Source organism: Mobula birostris, chromosome X, assembly GCF_030028105.1.
Source record: "Mobula birostris isolate sMobBir1 chromosome X, sMobBir1.hap1, whole genome shotgun sequence".
Taxonomy (NCBI): Eukaryota; Metazoa; Chordata; class Chondrichthyes; order Myliobatiformes; family Myliobatidae; genus Mobula; species Mobula birostris.
In genome coordinates, this window is record NC_092402.1 from 29,681,862 (window position 1) to 29,698,985 (window position 17,124).

The window sequence follows — 17,124 nt, forward strand, 5'->3', positions numbered from 1 at the left end:
TTCACAACCACTATTAGATCATTATAACAGGCAATAAAATGGGTGTTAAAATGGCAAGGCAAATTCATCTATGTGCTATAGTGGCTTAATATCCTTGTGCAAGAAATTGATTGATGTACTTTTGTAATTTTAACATGCAAAAATCTGTAGACTGGAGTCAGGTGAGATTTTACAATGTTAGAAATCTTAAACCTGCTTTCAATCTTAAACCAGAGTGTCATGAATGTAAGACAAAGAACAATCAACTCCCAGAAGGCTGATGGCAGAATTCAAAGCTGATAGCCTCTGAATAAAACTGACCTGGCAGCTGAAGGGAAAAAGGATATTAACATGTTCAGGGAAAATGGATGTACATTTACACCTTTGCTAGCGAGCCAGATTCACCCTCATATTACTGTCCCCGCCCTCACCTGTCCAGCATCACAAATTTGGATTGGAACCACCTGCCCAGATGGTGATTGAGACAGAGGTTCAGAGAAATTGATTCTGGTACCCAGCTGTCCAACAGTGCCTGAAATAGGTCCAAAATAACTTAGGGCCAGGTAGTTTTTCTGGCAATATTGTCAACACTTAAATCTGGTTTAAGATACCTTGCATTTGTTAAGAAGACAAATGCTAGCCATGCCCCCATTCCCCTGATTTGAATGCCACCTGGCATAATATTAATAAAAATTCTGATGTTTATTGAGGTTGAGTATTTCTCCCATTTCCACTGTAGGTCCAAGGATAGGTATCCTCATGGTCAATTCCCTCTTCCCTTGCAGGAATTGAACTGAAAGCCTCACCAAGTACCCAAAATTGTTTGAAATAAAGCAAGCTGCTTTCAGAAGTGAGAGACACTGTCATTGGTTCCAAAAGACCAGAGATTGGCGTGGTGCCACTCTATTTCTAGGCTCTAACCACACAAAAAAAGCAACACACACAAAATGCTGGAAGAAGTCAACAGGTCAAGCAGCATCTAAAAAAATGATCTATAGAAACAGTCAACATTTTAGGCAGACACTTCATCAGGATAAAATGGATTTCCTTGGAGTAAATTGCATTAGTGATCATATTCTGGTGGAAGTATGAGCATCAGAAATTGAAACATGTTCTCCTGAGTCAGGATCTACACCATTTCTTCTGATTCATATGCAGCATCAGACATGCTTCAAAGAAGTCACAAGACCACTCCATGGAGAATGGAACTCCCATGTCGAGTGAATGATTATTGTTTGACAGTCACAAATAAACCTCATAAAATTACCAAGGAAACACAATTTAAAGGGTTTCCATTCTAATATCAATCTAGTGCGAATGGTGTCAGCCAACAGAATATTGTAACATAAAGGTCTTTGCAAACTCACTATTGTTTAGATTGTCAATGATTACAGCTTTTTTTTATTGTACCTATTGCAACATGCTATGATATCTACCCTACACATGGTGAAACTGGATGTGCATGCCTTGATCAGGGCAGGAAATTGAATGGAAGAAGGGTGACCACAAATAGGATATCATTGAATACAACAGTGGAAATGGTCTGATGTACACTGTCACCCATTACATTGGGATTTTTGGCTCCTAAAGATATCAGTTATTTCAACCGGTGCAAATGCATCCTGAGAATGAGGCGAGAGAGAATATTGCTAACCCTCTTAGTCTCTCTAAGTTATATGCAAAAGGTTGTCTGTTTTCTTTGCACACTGGTAAAAAGGAAGGCAGACTAGTGCCTGGCTGCACCCTCAGGTTAGAATGCCTTGGCATTAAAGAAATTAGTTAAAATGGATGGTTGAGCACGTTCCAATACTTTGTCACCCTAAGAGGCCTTATACCTACTGTTGATTGGTTGGAGGCCAGTGACTTCTGCAGTTGCAAGTTCTCAGGCTAACGTCTATAACCCTGTATCCACCTTCCTTGAATCTCACCTCCATTACTCCATTCCCTAGTACAACGTGTTGCTGGGATGGATGTGTGCTGGCAGCAAGTTAATCACTTCTATAGCAGGTGTAAGTCAACCTTCACAAATACAGTATGGTTTGAGTGTCTGACTTTTGGTTAGAGCACTGCAAGGAAGATGATAATTTGGATCCTAGTATAATTCCTATGGGGAGAAATTCATTCTTGTGATAAACATTAAATCCATGTGCAAGTAGAAATCACCAGCTCTACTGCTGCATATTTTGTTGCATTGACTTCAATGGAATTTAATCTGTAGGGCAAATAAGTATAACAGGCAGTGCATAATCAGCATTGCTTATTACACCACCTATCATAATCTTAGGATGTTCCAAAAGAGGATTCATAAAATATATTAATCATTATAATATTATTGTCAATACTTCTTCATCTGTGATTTCAAGAAAACAAATACTCATTTTGAGCAGTTCATAATGGGAGTGAGTTAGATCTGATTGCTTTCATTCCCTTTCTGATATACTTTACTCTCATCTTCCAAATGAGCATTCAGTGAAGAAAGTAGCTTTCATTGACACTTGAGCTTCAAGGTTGGTGCCAGCTAGGGAAACTAACAGTAGCCAAATACAAGAGCAGTTTCAGATCACATGTCAACTCTAGAGCAGAAATAGTCGGAATGTCATTTCTCTGTAAATGGTACAAAAACTGTCTCCAGTAGGATGGCAGCACGCTCAGATGCAGAGGCCTCTCTGGCTCCAGCCAAAGGTGTGATTGTTTGTCCTTTATGTCTTTTACATGATCGCAAGTCTCTGCTGGTTATTAAAAGCATCAAGTACAGCAGGTCTACCCCAGGATCATGATGGAGCTCTCTCTCTCTCTCTGGCTATCTATCCCATAGGATGATGATGGTTCCTTTCAGTCAGCTAGTGGGGTTTGATATGTGCATCCTGGAGTGGCTGTACAGGCCGATTCTTGACGGGCACTGCTTGCCACATACTTGGCAGGTGAGGCCTGGAGGGGCAGCAGGGGCAGAAGCTCTGTTGTGACGCTTCCTGTGCCTTTCCTCTGTTGCCTCGTTGAGCTTGTTCCCAGCAGCATCCACACCTTTTCTGATGGCGTTCCTCCACTGTGAGCGATCTTGAGCCAGATCCTCCCACGTTGATGGGGAAATGTCAGCTTTCTTGAGGCTCCTGTGCAGAACTCCTTGTACTGTGGTCGCTGGCCTCCTCATTTTTGGGTACCACTGGACAGTTGCTGTACAAGATGTCCTTTTGCAGTCTTCCATCAGGCATTCTGACAACATGTCCTGCCCAGCACAGTTGGGCTGCCATCACCAAGGTTGAAACTGCTGGCATTCCGGCTCAAGAGAGGACCTCAGTATTGGAGACCTTGTCTCACCAGTGATCTTCATCAGAGAACGTAGGTGACACTGCTGCAGTTGGTCAAGCTGGCGTAAGTATCTCTAATATGGGCACCATGTCTCACATCCATATAACAGGGTTAATATGATAACGGCCCTGTATACCTTGCACTTGGTGGCCAACCTGATGTCCTGTGACCAAACTCGATCTTTCAGCTGGACTTGTTGCACATCAGGTTGCAGCCTGCTTCAGCTACTCAGAGAAGAAGGTGTCAGGAGGTGCATGGTCCAGTGATGGTGTGGGTGATTGCCTTGGGTGCTTTTGTTGTGCTCACAAAATCTATTGGACATGGGTAATATAGAATACTGTGAATCTGATTTGCTGGCTCATTGGCGAGACCAACAACAGAAAAGCTGCATGGCCTCAGTTGCAGCGTAGACCAGACCTCATTCATACCTCAGCATCGCCTGTTGCAGCCGCTGAGGAAGGAGGTACCAAAGCTTGGATTGCGCACTGCACTGGAGGCTGGCCTCGCCTGTTGGTGCTGCCCTCCAGTGTTTGCTCAGTGGGAGACAAGCTGGATTGTGTTCATCAGCAGCTGCACTGTGCAATATGAGGAACTGCTTCTGGCTTGTTTGGCAGAAACGTGGCTCCAGGACAACATCCATGCATCATCAACCTACAGGCCATGGCACTCAAGGACTTGGGCTATTATATTTTTTTTGTAACTATGTTTTTCTGCTATCATCATTATACGTGCTATACAGTATGTGCTGTGTGCTGTGTGTGACTGTTGGTTCTGTGTTTTGCACCTTGTATCCAGAGGAATACTGTTTTGTTTGGCTGTTAAACTTGAGCATTGCTCTCAGCACTAAAGTGTTTTAAACAAAAATTAAACTGCATGATTTAGTTAATTTAAGGATCACAGGAACTAGTACAAAATTTCCTGCATTATTAACATGAAATAGCTTTTCCAGCTGCTGTAAAAAAATTGGTTCTTTAAAAATTCAAACTGATTTCACAGTAGGTGTCTAAAAATAGGAGCTCACTCTTTTGAACATGCTAAACAGGATCTACATAGAGGTTGGGTGATGCAAATGGCCCTACACCACTGTCAGACACAAGCTGGCAAGATCACAGCAGGGAGCTCTGTTGTGTATAGTGGCAGATGTTTCAAATACACTGAGTGATAAAAACTAAAACTGGCAAATAATATGGATGAAAGAGTGAGAAGTCACATCTCACAGTTGATCTACTGAGGGATTTGATGAAAGTTGTAGGAGGAGGAAAGAAGCATACTTAAGTTTTAGCAAGCAAGGATCAGACAGAGCTCTAGAGAGTTACAAGATATCCAGGAGGAACTGAAGAATGGATTTAGGAGAGATAGAAGAGGGTATGAAAAGGCCTTGGTGGGGAGGATTAAGGAAAAACCCAAGGTAATCTTCACTTGCGTGAAGAACAAAAGGAAAACTAGAGTGAGAGTAGGACTGATCAAGAATAGGAAAAGAGATGTGCCCGGAGTCGGAGAAGGTAGGAGAGATCTTTATTGAATACTCTGCTTCAGTATTCACCAGTGAAAAAGACCCTGACAAATGCATGGGCAGTGTAAAACAGGCTGATATGCTGGAACGTAAGAATGAGGATGTGCTGGAAAATTTGAAAATATTAGGATAGATAAATCCCAGGTTCTGGATGGGATAAACCCCAAGTTACTATAGGAAAGAGATTGCTGTGCCTTTGGTGATGGTCTACGTGAGCTCATTGGCCTCAGGAGTAGTACTAGAATGATTGGAAGGCAGTGAATGTTATTCCTTTGTTCAAGAAAGGGAATTAAGTTAACCCTGGGAATTATAGACCTGTGAGTGTTATGTCAGTGGTGAGCAGACTATTCAAGAGGACTCTTAGAGACATGATTTACAAGCACTTGGAGAAGCATAGTGTGAGGGGTTTTGTGAGGGGTAGGTCATGCCTCACAAGCTTGAATGAATTCTTTGAGAATGTGACAAAGCACATTGATGAAAGTAGAGCAGTAGGTGTGGTGTATATGGATTTTAGTAAGCCATTTGATGTGGTTCCCCGTGGTGAGTGGCATTCAGAGAGTCAGGAGGCATGGGATCCAGGGAAACTTGGCTGTGTGAATTCAGAATTGGCTTGCCCACAGAAGGTAGAGGGTGGTAGTAGATGGAACGTACTCTGCCTGGAGGTCAGTGACAAGTGGTGTTCTGCAGGGATTTGTTCTGGGAACTTTGCTCTTTGTGATTTTTATAAATGACTTGAATGGAGAAGTGGAAGGGTAAACTACTAAACTTGCAAATGACATGAGCAGCGGCTAATCAGCAATCCGAAGTGTGAGAAGACACAGCTCACTCAGGTTCGCTGACTAAGTACATAAGGCATCGATTTGTGGCAGTTTGCTGTTTTCAGCAGTGGCCAATCAGCAATTGCAATTGATTGACAAGAACAAATTAAAGTAAGGCAGGGGCATGCGAAGCAGCCTTTGTTGGAGTGGTCAGCGTTAGAGAGGGGATTTTGAGGTTTTAGCTCTTCGATGCTTCAGTGAGGAGAGGCACACGATGACTTGGCCTCCACAGCCGCTTGTGGCAACAAATTCCACAGATTTACCACCCACTGACTAAAGTAATTTCTCTGCATTTCTGTTCTAAATGGATGTCCTTCAATCCTGAAGTCATGCCCTCTTGTCCTAGACTCTGCTGCCATGGGAAACAGCTTTGCCATATCTAATCTGCTCAGGCCTTTTAACATTCAGAATGTTTCTATGAGATCCCCCCTCGTTCTCCTGAACTCCAGGGAATACAGCTCAAGAGCTGCCAGGCGTTCCTCATACAGTAACCCTTTCATTCCTGGAATTATTCTCATGAATCTTCTCTGAACCCTCTCCAACGTCAGTATATCCTTTCTAAAATAAGGAGCCCAAAACTGCACACAATTCTCCAAGTTTGTTCTCATGAGTGCCTTATACAGCCTCAACATCACATCCCTGCTCCTATACCCTATTCCTCTAGAAATGAATGCCAACATTGCATTCGCCTTCTGCACCACCGACTCAACCTGGAGGTTAACCTTTAGGATATCCTGCACAAGGACTCCCAAGTCCCTTTACATCTTTGCATTTTGAATTCTCTCCCTATCTAAATAATAGTGTGGCCGTTCATTTCTTCCATCAAAGTGCATGACCATACACTTTCCAACATTGTATTTCTTTTGCCACTTCTTTGCTCATTCCCCTAAACCATCTCATCTCTCTGCAGGCTCTCTGTTTCCTCAACACTACCCACTCCTCCAAGTATCTTTGTATCATCTGCAAATTTAGCCACAAATCCATTAATCCCATAGTCCAAATCATTGACGTACATTGTAAAAAGCAACGGTCCCAAAACCAACCCCTGTGGAACTCCACTGGTAACTGGCAGCCAGCCAGAATATTCCCACACTCTGTTTTCTGCCGATCAGCCAATGCTCCACCCATGCCAGTAACTCCCCTGTAACTCCATGGGATTTATCTTGTTAAGCAACCTCATGTGCGGCACCTTGTCAAAGGCCTTCTGAAAATCCAAGTACACCACATCTACTGCATCTCTTTTGTCTACCCTGCTTGCAATTTCCTCAAAAAACTGCAGTAGGTTAGTCAGGCAGGACTTTCCTTTCAGGAAACCATGCTGGCTTTGGTCTATCTTGTCATGTGCCTCCAGATACTCCATAATCTCATCCCTAACAACCATTCCAACAACTTCCCAACCATTGATGTCAAGCTAACAAGTCTATAGTTCTCTTTCTATTAATTCTTGAAAGATCATTGTTAACGCTTCCACAATCTCTCCAGCTATTTCCTTCAGAACCCGAGGGTGCATTCCATCAGGTCCAGGAGATTTATCCACCCTCAGACCATTAAGCTTCCTGAACACCTTCTCGGTCGTAATTTTCACTGCACATACTTCACTTCCCTGACACTCCTGAATGTCCACTATACTGCAGATATCTTCCACTGTGAAGATTGATGCAAAATACGCATTCAGTTCATCTTCCATCTCTGCGTCTCTCATTACAATATCTCCAACGTCATTTTCTATTGGTCCTAAATCTACCCTCGACTCTCTTTTACCCTTTATATACTTAAAAAAAAGCTTTTAGTATCTTCTTTGGTATTAGTCACCAGTCAGGACAGACTGGAGAACTTGTCTCGTGAGGTTTTATGGGTGGAACTGAGGAATGAGAAGGGCATGACAATGTTAATGGGGCTACATTATAGGCCACCCAACAATCCCAGGGATTTAGAGGAACAAATTTTTAGAGAGCTCACAGACTGATGCAAGAAACATAAGGTTGTGATAGTATGTGGCTTCTACAGATATCTTAAGAGAGAAAGGATTGCAAGGGACAAAATTGGTCCTCTAGGAAATCGGAATGGTAATGTATGCATGAAGCCAAAAGAGATGAGGGAGGTCTTAAATAGATTTTTTGCATCTTTGTTACTCAGGAAATGGACACAGAGTATATAGAAGTGAGGCAAAGCTGCAGTGAGGTCATGAGCCATATACACATTACAGAGGAGGAGGTGCTTACTGTCTTGAGGAAAATCAGGGTGGATAAATCCCCAGGGCCTGACAAGGTGTTGCCTTGGATCCTGTGGGAGGCAAGTGTAGAAATTTCAGGGGCCCAAGCAGAGATATTTAAATCATCCTTAGTGACAGGCGAGGTACTGGGGGATTGGCGGATAGCTCATTTGTTGCACAGTTTAAAAAAGGCTCCCAATATAAACCAGGAAATTATAGGCTAGTAAGCCTGACATCAGTAGTGGGAAAGTTATTGGAAGGTATTCTAAGGGACTGGATATATGAGTATTTGAATAAACAGGGATTGGTAAGGATAGTCAGCATGGCTTTGTGCATGGTAGATCAAGTCTAACCAATCTTATAGAATTCTTCAAGGATGTTACCAGGAGAGCTGATGAAGGCAAGGCAGTGGATTCTGTTCACATGGACTTTAGCAAGGCATTTTACAAGTCCCTCATGGGAGGTCAGTCAAGAAAGTTCAGTTACTTGCATTCAGGATGAGGTAGTAAATTGGATTAGACATTGACTGTGGGAGGGAGTGGTAGTAGATAGATGCCTCTCTGACTGGGGGCCTGTGACTACTGGAGTGCTGCAGGGATCGGTGCTGGATCCATTGTTGATTGTCATCTGTATCAATGATCTGGATGATAATGTGTTTAACTGGATCAGCAAATTTGCAGACAAAACCAAAATTGAGGATGTAGTGGACAGTGAGGAAGACTATTAGAGCTTGCAGTGGGGATCTGGACCAGCTGGAAAAATAGGTTAAAAAAATGGCAGATGGAATTTAATGCGGACAAGTGTGATGTGTTGCATTTCGGTAGGAGGAACCAGGGTAGATCTTCACAGTGAATGGTAGGGCATTGAGAAATGTGGTAGAACAAAGGGATCTGGGAATACAGGTTCATAATTCCTTGAAAATGGCGGCACAGGTAGATAGTCATAAAGAAAGCTTTTGACACATTGGCTTTCATAAATCAATGTACTGTGTACAGGAGATGAGGTGCTATGTTGAAGTTGTATATGACATTGTTGAGGCCTAATTTAGAGCATTGTGTGCAGTTTGGGTTACCTACCTACAGGAAAGATGTAAACAAGGTTGAAAGAGTACAGAGAAAATTTACAAGGATGTTGCCAGGAATGGAGGTCCCGAGTTATAAGGAAAGATTGAATAGGTTAGGACTTTATTCCTTGGAACACAAAAGATTGAGATGAGATTTGAAAGAGGAATACAAAATTATGAGGGGTGTAGATAAGGTAAATGTAAGCAGGCTTTTTCCATTGAGGTTGGGTGGGACCATAACTAAAGGCCACGGGTTAAGGGTGAAAGGTGATAAGTTTAATGGAAATATGAACGGAAACTTCTTCATGAGGGTCATGACAGTGTGAAATGAGCTGCCAGTGCAAGTGGTGTTTGCAAGCTTCATTTCAAATCTTAAGAGAAGTTTAGATAAGTCTATGGATGATGGAGTTATGGAAGGCTATGGTCCAGGTGCAGGTTGATGGTAGTGTGCAGAATAAGTGTTTCTGCACTCTCTAGATGGGCTGAAGGGCTTGTTTCTGTGCTGTACTTTTCTATGACCCTATAACTCTATTAAGGTTAGTTGTGTTGTTGATGGTGTATATGTTTGTCATAGGCTACGGCGGTACATTGATAAGGTGCAAAACTCGACTGCAAAGAAGCGTACAGTTTCCGGTTTAGAAAAATGTGAACCGATACTCTTTGGAAAGTCGAACTTGAAGGCAGAATACAGGGTTAATGGCAGGATTCTTAGTAGTGTTGAGGAACAGAGAGAACTTGGGATGCACATCCATTGATCCCTCAAAGGTGCCGTGCACGTTGATAGGGTGGTTATGTAGGTGTAGGTGTGTTGCCCTTCACTCGTTGGGGGATTGAGTTCAAGAGCTACGACGTAATGTTGCAGGTCTATAAAACTCCGGTTAGACTATACTTGGAATATTGTGTTCAATTCTGGTCACCTCATTATAGGTAGATTTGGAAGCTTTAGAGAGTGCAAAGGAGATTTACTAGGATGCTGCCTGGATTGGTGAGCGTGTCTTATGAGGATAGGTTGAGCCTTCGAGTGAAGCAGGATGAGTGGTGACTTGATAGACATGTACAAGATGATAAGAGGAATAGATCAAGTGGACAGCTAGAGAGGTTTTCACAGGACAGAAATGACTAATACAAAGGGATATAATTTTAAGGTGATTGGAGAAAGTATAGGGGGATGTTAAGAGGTAAGTTTTATACACAGAGTGGTAGGTGTGTGAAACGTGCTGCCAGAGGTAGCGGTAGAGGCAGATACTTTATTGACATTTAAGAGACTCTTTAATAGACTGAAAAATGGAGGGCAGTGTGGGAGGGAGACTTAGATCAGTCGTGGAGTAAGTGAAAAGTTCAGCACAACATCATGAACCAAAGGGCCTCTACCGTGCTGTCCTGTTCTGTATTCTATGTTTCATAACTTTGTGTTAGTAACTATGGAAATGGCTAGTATGCAAATAACACCAGAAGTGAATTGCACCTGAACTAGTTGGGTCAGTTCCTCAATGACTCTTAATGGATATGGAAATGATCAGTAAGGCCATCTAACATGCACAAATGACTTGTCCAAATCATTGTAAAACAGGCATTGGCTTAATTTCAAATTACTATACATTATGAATCTTAAGCTGATAAAGATTTAACAATTTTATGCCATACAAGGTATTGACAGTTCAACAAATCAATCAAAATAGATTATTATTTTTTAACTCCAGAATTTAGTAGTAGTTTGGGGCTCTACTTTCCAATAATGCTGATATATAGACCGTTAACTTCAGCAACATCTTAAATGCTTTTTAATATAACCACTGTTGTTACTTCTCATTTGAGTAAAAGAACTAGAACAAATGTCTTTCCTTTCTTCTGTGATCCCTCTGTAAGGCTTTTTTGTGCAACCTGATGACTGGCTAAATTTATCACAACCTACAGAAGGCCTGAGGCAAGTCAGAGTTGTGCATGAAGGTAATATTTATTAGCTAGCATCTCTAAATAAGTTGATACTATTTAGTCTGAGTAAAAAGCAGTGTTGGTTTGACAAATAACCCGTTATCTGTCCTACCTTTGTCCATTGGAATCGGATCTTTGAACTTGCCCGAGTTGCTTGATTACAATCCTTCCTTCTAGCCCTCATGAAGTTTGCTCCTGTAATCGTTTTCCTCACTGTGTCCCATGTTTGGGCTAGAAGCTATCCAGGTCCTTGGCAACAGTTCCCCAAATCTTACAGTCAGACTTGGCAGAGATGTCTTATATTATGACTTTCATTTAATTTTAGATCCTTTTACTCATTCTGAATTATCATTACATGCAACAGTCCATCTGTCTGTAGTTACAGTCCAATGATTTCTCCTCTTGCTCTCCCTCTCTTATTTCTTCTGCTAATAAATTCTGCCTCTCAAGCACATTAGGTCCTTCTACCCTCCTGTGGGAAGGTTCTTAGAGCATAACCATCGAATTCTTTCCACCTTCCCCTATTCAGAGCAGTGGGGCCGAATTACGTCAATCTTTTACACTATCCTCTATCCCATCCTAATCTATCCTTAAGAAGTGCACAGAAGCTTTGAGGTTACATTATTGCAGGACTAGTATTCAGCAACCTAAATAGGTTAGTGAGAATTTAAACATGAATAAAGAAACTGAATAAAGAATTTCACAAAAAGTTAACTTAGCAGCAATATTGATGAAACTACTGGATTGTTATAAGATCTATTCCTTTTTATAAGAAAGAAATCTGCTCATCTTCCCCAGTCTAGGTTACATGTGAACCCAGACTCACTGCTGTGATTGACTGCTCATTGCCCTTTGCACTGAACCAGTCTGCACTCAGTTCAGAGGTAATTAATAGGGTCTTGACCTGAAATATCAACTATTCTTTGCCTCTACAGATGCTGTTTGACCTACCAAGTTCCCCTGTCAGTTTGATTTTTTGCTATGAGCTCTGTCTTGTCAGGCAAGCCATCATTGCCCACATTCCATCAGTGTAGAAATAAAACAATTCTCACAATTGTGTCTGGACCTTCCAGGAGAGGTAGGAGGAACTGGCTGGTAAAAATCACTTTTTATCTCACCACTGTGGGGCAGTAGCGAAGGATCTATGGAGTTGAGCTTGCACTTAAGATGAAATTTGAATATTCTGAAGAGTGACCTTTCAAAATTTTAAAGTAAAAATCAAACTATTTTCTAAGCAACAGCTGAGAGCTGTCTCACAGATCTTGAGAATGGGGATCAATTCTGACCCTCTTGTGTTGCCTGTCAGGAGTATGGTACTCTGATTTCTTCCAACTACCTAAAGACATGTGGGTTCTCAGGTTAATATGCATCTGCTGTGTCGATGAGTTTAGTGGTAATGGAAAGAGTTGATGGTAATGCAAGCAGAATAAAATGGGATCAGTGTAAGATTTTATGCAGTGTCCTAATAGGTGACGCAGACTTGTTGGACTGAAGGGATGTATGAACCCATAACTCTATGACTTTGAGGTCAAAAATGTTTCCTCAGTAATACTGATGGCATGTTTATTAAGTTTTAGCAAAATCTGTGCCCGACTTCTGTGTTGTCTGTATGTTCTGTTTCTTGTTCAGTCACTGAACAGGAAAACAACACAAAGCAGATTAATTTCATTTACTGAGAGGTCATGGGTGAAAGGTGAAAAGATTAAGGGCAACATGAGCGTGAACTTCTTCACTCAGTGAGTGGTGAGAGTGTGGAACGAGCTGCTGGTAGAAGTGGTGGATGTGAGTTCAATTTCAACATTTCAGAGAAATTTGGAAGGGAATATAGATGGGAAGGATATGGGGGCCTATGGTTTCGGTGCAGGTCGATGGGACTAGGCAGATTGATACTTCGATATGGAATTGATGTTTCTGTGCTGTAGTGTTCCATGACTCGATGACTCTAATTTGAATTTCCTTCAATAGGAGTGTTTGAGACAGGTTGGAAGTAAAAATGGCAACAAACCCACGTGCCAGTCTTAATTTTGATGCAGTGTGGCCAGAATTGATGAGAATCTGTCATTGAACTGATGGGATGCACAACTTCTTTTATCTTGTTCCAAGTTTCCTGACGCTTGTGAAACCTAGCAGGTTTGATGGGTGTGGAGAATGAGCAGGTACACAAAATAAATGCTGATATCCAAAGCGATCATAATCTTCTCAATACTGTTGAAGTAATCATCTTGCACAAGCACCATAATCTCAGCGTTCTCCCAATTCCCATGCCACTATATGATCTCCACTTCCCCAACCTCTTTACATTTCTGTTGTCTTTCCTACTCTTCAATGCCCAGTGGCTCATCTGACAAGCAGCCCTAATGAACAGGGACTCGACTTTAAAGGGACTTCCTCTTTTAATTTCAGGAGGTTTGGGAAACATTTCCTTCAGGAAAATCCTCACTTTCTACTAATCTCTCTCTCTGCAGCACTGATAAATACCAAGAAGTAAAAAATTTTTTAACAACACAGTAACATAGTGTTTAGCGTAACACTATTACAGTGCCAGTGACCTGATTTGTCTGTAAGGAGTTTGTACATTCTTCCCATGACCACGTGGGCTTCCTCCAGGTGCTCCGGGTTCCTCCCACAGTTCAAAGACGTACCGGTTAGTAGGTTAATTGGTTACGTGTGTGTAATCAGGCTAGAAAGGCCTGTTACCGTGCTGTATCTCTAAAAAAAATTTCATTAATTTCACTAAAGCTTTCTTTTCAAATTAAATAGTTCCAAGTAATTATGATGGGTAATCTTTGTGGTTTAAATGTTTGAATGATTATGTTTTAACAACTCAGAAGTACTGTGTCTTACAGATCAGAAGCTTAATAAACATACCTGTAGTTGATACCAGCTGCTGAAGTGATATCTTAAACACAAAATAATCTGCAGATGCTATGATCAAAGCAACACTCTCAGTACGCTGGATGAACTCAACAGGTCGGGCAGCATCAATGGAAACAACGAGTTGACGTTTCAGGCCGGAACCCTTCGTCAGGACTGAAGAATGAAGGAGGTGGAAGGATTTGAAGAATGCTTGTAGTTTCAGTTGAAAGACCAGTAATTTGAAAGACACAGGGGTGGGGGAGGGGAAGCATCGACGTCATAGGCAGGAAAACAATGGGTAGTAGAAGAAGGAGGCGGAACCATGAGGGAGGTGATAGGCAGCTGGGGGAGAGGGCAGAGTGAAATAGGGATAGAGGAATGTTTCCGTCGATGCTTCCCCTCCCCCACCCCTTTGTCTTTCAAATTACTGGTCTTTCAACTGAAACTACAAGCATTCTTCAAATCCTTCCACCTCCTTCATTCTTCAGTCCTGACGAAGGGTTCCGGCCCGAAGCGTCGACTCGTCGTTTCCATTGATGCTGCCAAACCTGCTGAGTTCATCCAGTGTACTGTAAGTGTTGCTTTGAAGTAATATCTCTCTGCTCTCTTTTTTATGTCTTAAGCTCTGTAATACTGCTGGAATGACTATGGTCTTTTCAAGTCATGAGTGTCCTTTTTATTTCAAAAATAGAATATAGAACAGTACAGCAGGAACAGGCTCTTTAGCCCACAATCTTGTGCCAAATTAATTTTGAATTCAAATTCACGATTGTTTAATATCATTTCCTGTACACTAGTGTAAGGAGAACAAAGTAATTGTTAATCCAGATTGAATGCAACACAAAAAAACACAAAAGATAAAGAACTCAATAATCAATTTTTAAAAAATACAATAGGTATAAATACATAAGATAGTTTATATAAATAGATTAATTGTATGCCTTTAGATTGACGCTAGGTTGTACATACGGCAACTGACAGGAAAAAAGTAGTGGTGGAATTAGTGGGTGGAAGTGTTGATCAGCCTTACTGCTTGGGGATGGTAACTGTTTGTGAGTCTGGTGGTCCTGGCATGGATGCTACGTAGCCTCCTCCCTGATGGGAGTGGGACAAGCAATCCAAGAACAGGGTGGATGGGATTCCTCATGATGTTACTGGCCCTTTTCTGGCAACTTCATGTACATATGTATTTAATGGTGGATCAGCTGGTGCTGGTGATGCACTGGACAGTTTTGACTACCTGTTGTAGAACCTTCCAGTGCAGTTTCCGTATAATGCACTGATGCAGCTTGTCAGGATGCTCTCTACTGCACATCCATAGAATGACATAAGTATGAACTGTATGTGCAAAGTCCAGCTCTCTTCAGCCTCCTCAGAAACTAGAGCTATCCGTGAGCTTTCTTGGCTGTGTACAATGTGTTCTGATTGTGTGTGATGTACACTCCCAGGAGTTTGAAACTACTCGCAGTTTCCACTGCTCTGCCACCGTTGTAAATGGGGGTGTGTGTAGTGCAAGTTCTTCTGAAGTTAATAACCATCTCCTTTGTCTTGTTGACATTAAGGAAAAGGTTATTTGCTTGGCATCAGGCCTCAAACTGTTCCATCTCCTCTCTGTAGGCCATGTCATGGTGATGAGCCCCACCACTGTTGTGTCAATGACAAACTTGACTAAACTTGTAATTAATTGCTTAACTAAACTAATTTCTCTGCCTACACAATGTCAAAATTTATCCATTCTCTGCACAGTCATGAGCCCTTCCAAGAGCCTTTTTAAACACTTAAGTTTTATTTGCCTCCTCTACCATCCCTGGAAGAGTATTCCAGGCATCCACTACTCTCTGTTAAAAAAAAAGTGTTTCTCCTTTGAAATTAATTCCTTGTCATCTTAAATGCTTGCCCTCTGGTATTAGGCATTTTGACCCTGGGAAAAAGATACTTTCTGTCTATGGCTCCTATGATCTTATGAACTTCTACCAGTTCTCCCCTCAGCCTCCACCACTCCAGAGAAAATAACCCAGGTTTGATCAACTCTCCTTATAACACATGTCCTCTAATCCAGGAAGCATCCCAGTAACCCCATCTGCACATCTAGTAGTAAATCAGAGAAGTTCAATATAATGGGTAATAGTTGGTTAATTTACAATCAAGATGAAAGTAGAAAATCTCTATTCACTGCTTATTAAAAAATCAATGGTGTAGAATTACAAAATAAATGTATTAATGACCTTACTTGTGTTTTGACAGGTTATGAAGGACAGGTTAATGGACATGATTAGTTTCAAGAAAGGAGAGGAAGAAACAAGTCATGATGATAATGTGGTAACGCTCTCCGTTAATCTGGATGAACCACTAAAGCAGGACACAAGCTCTTCCCAGCTGAACTAAATGTGCCATGAGTCTGCCAGAATCTTTCTAAGAAAACTGTGTTGTTATTACACACATAACAGATTTTGTTGAATGCATAATGAATGCTGTATTGCAAGATAAAGACTTGTAGGATATTCCTCGTAAGATATGCTGTGAAGCTTTCCAGGCAAGAAGAGGCTTCCTTTTAGATCTGGAAAGCACAGAAAGAATTCCTTCTTGTCTGGAGGGCATTTTACCTGGTCTGCAGTCTTGATATTTAATCAGGACACTAGCCAGTCAATGCCTCCTATGCTCCAAAAATTGAAGCAATTAAATAAAAAAACTGTATGTGTGTTTTTTCAACAACAAAACAAAAACCCCAAATAGATGTGCTTATGATGGAGGTGATTGCTAAGAATGTCACTTCTGAATTTCTTTCCCTAACATGTGAGCTTGTGTCACTTTGTTTAGCTTTATGTATGTGCACCCACAATTGCAGTCCTCTAGATTAGTTATGGTGGCAGCCAACAGCAACAGAGTGTAGATCAGCATTGCCTACACAGTGTAAAATCTTGTCCAGCTTCACCATATTTGTTAATCACTTTGTTCTTCACACTGACGCCATTCAGTTTTTCAGATAATATTCATCGGAGATGGTCAAAGGAAATAAGAAGCAGTCACAATTTGGGTTTCATTTCAGTAGGTCTATCCCTGTATGTGCTATCCTGCTACAGAGAAATATCTGTTTTAACAAAATTCACTAATGCAGTAATGCACTATTCACTAAATAATAACTCATTTGTCCCCTGTGCTTGGTGAAGATCATGACACAGCAATGAACCTGTGAAATGGATGAAAGGGTTCTTGATGAGTAAAATCCCTTAGATTTGAAGAGTGACAAGGGAATGCTTTGTCTCCAAATATGTTCCTATCATCACAGTTCCAATTTACGCTGTGAAGTGTTTTATCAAACATTAGCAGCACTAAGTGCTGAGATCCCCGATGTTACACCTATAATAGGGCTTGGGAACAGAATGACCAATGCAGGAGTAGAAATTTACTGAAGTAACCCACAGAATAGCAATGGTGCTCACTGTTG

General features: G+C 41.5%; 1 protein-coding gene across 1 annotated transcript in view; it reads left to right on the top strand.

Moving 5' to 3' along the window:
* asic2 (acid-sensing (proton-gated) ion channel 2) overlaps nt 1-16,206 on the top strand; it is a 610,335-nt gene extending 594,129 nt beyond the window's left edge. The window contains exon 9 of the mRNA XM_072248947.1: nt 15,924-16,206. Coding sequence (XP_072105048.1) covers nt 15,924-16,064 — 141 coding nt within the window. The 3' untranslated portion in view covers nt 16,065-16,206. The remainder of the gene's footprint in view (nt 1-15,923) is intronic.
* The last annotated feature ends 918 nt before the right edge of the window (nt 16,207-17,124 follow it).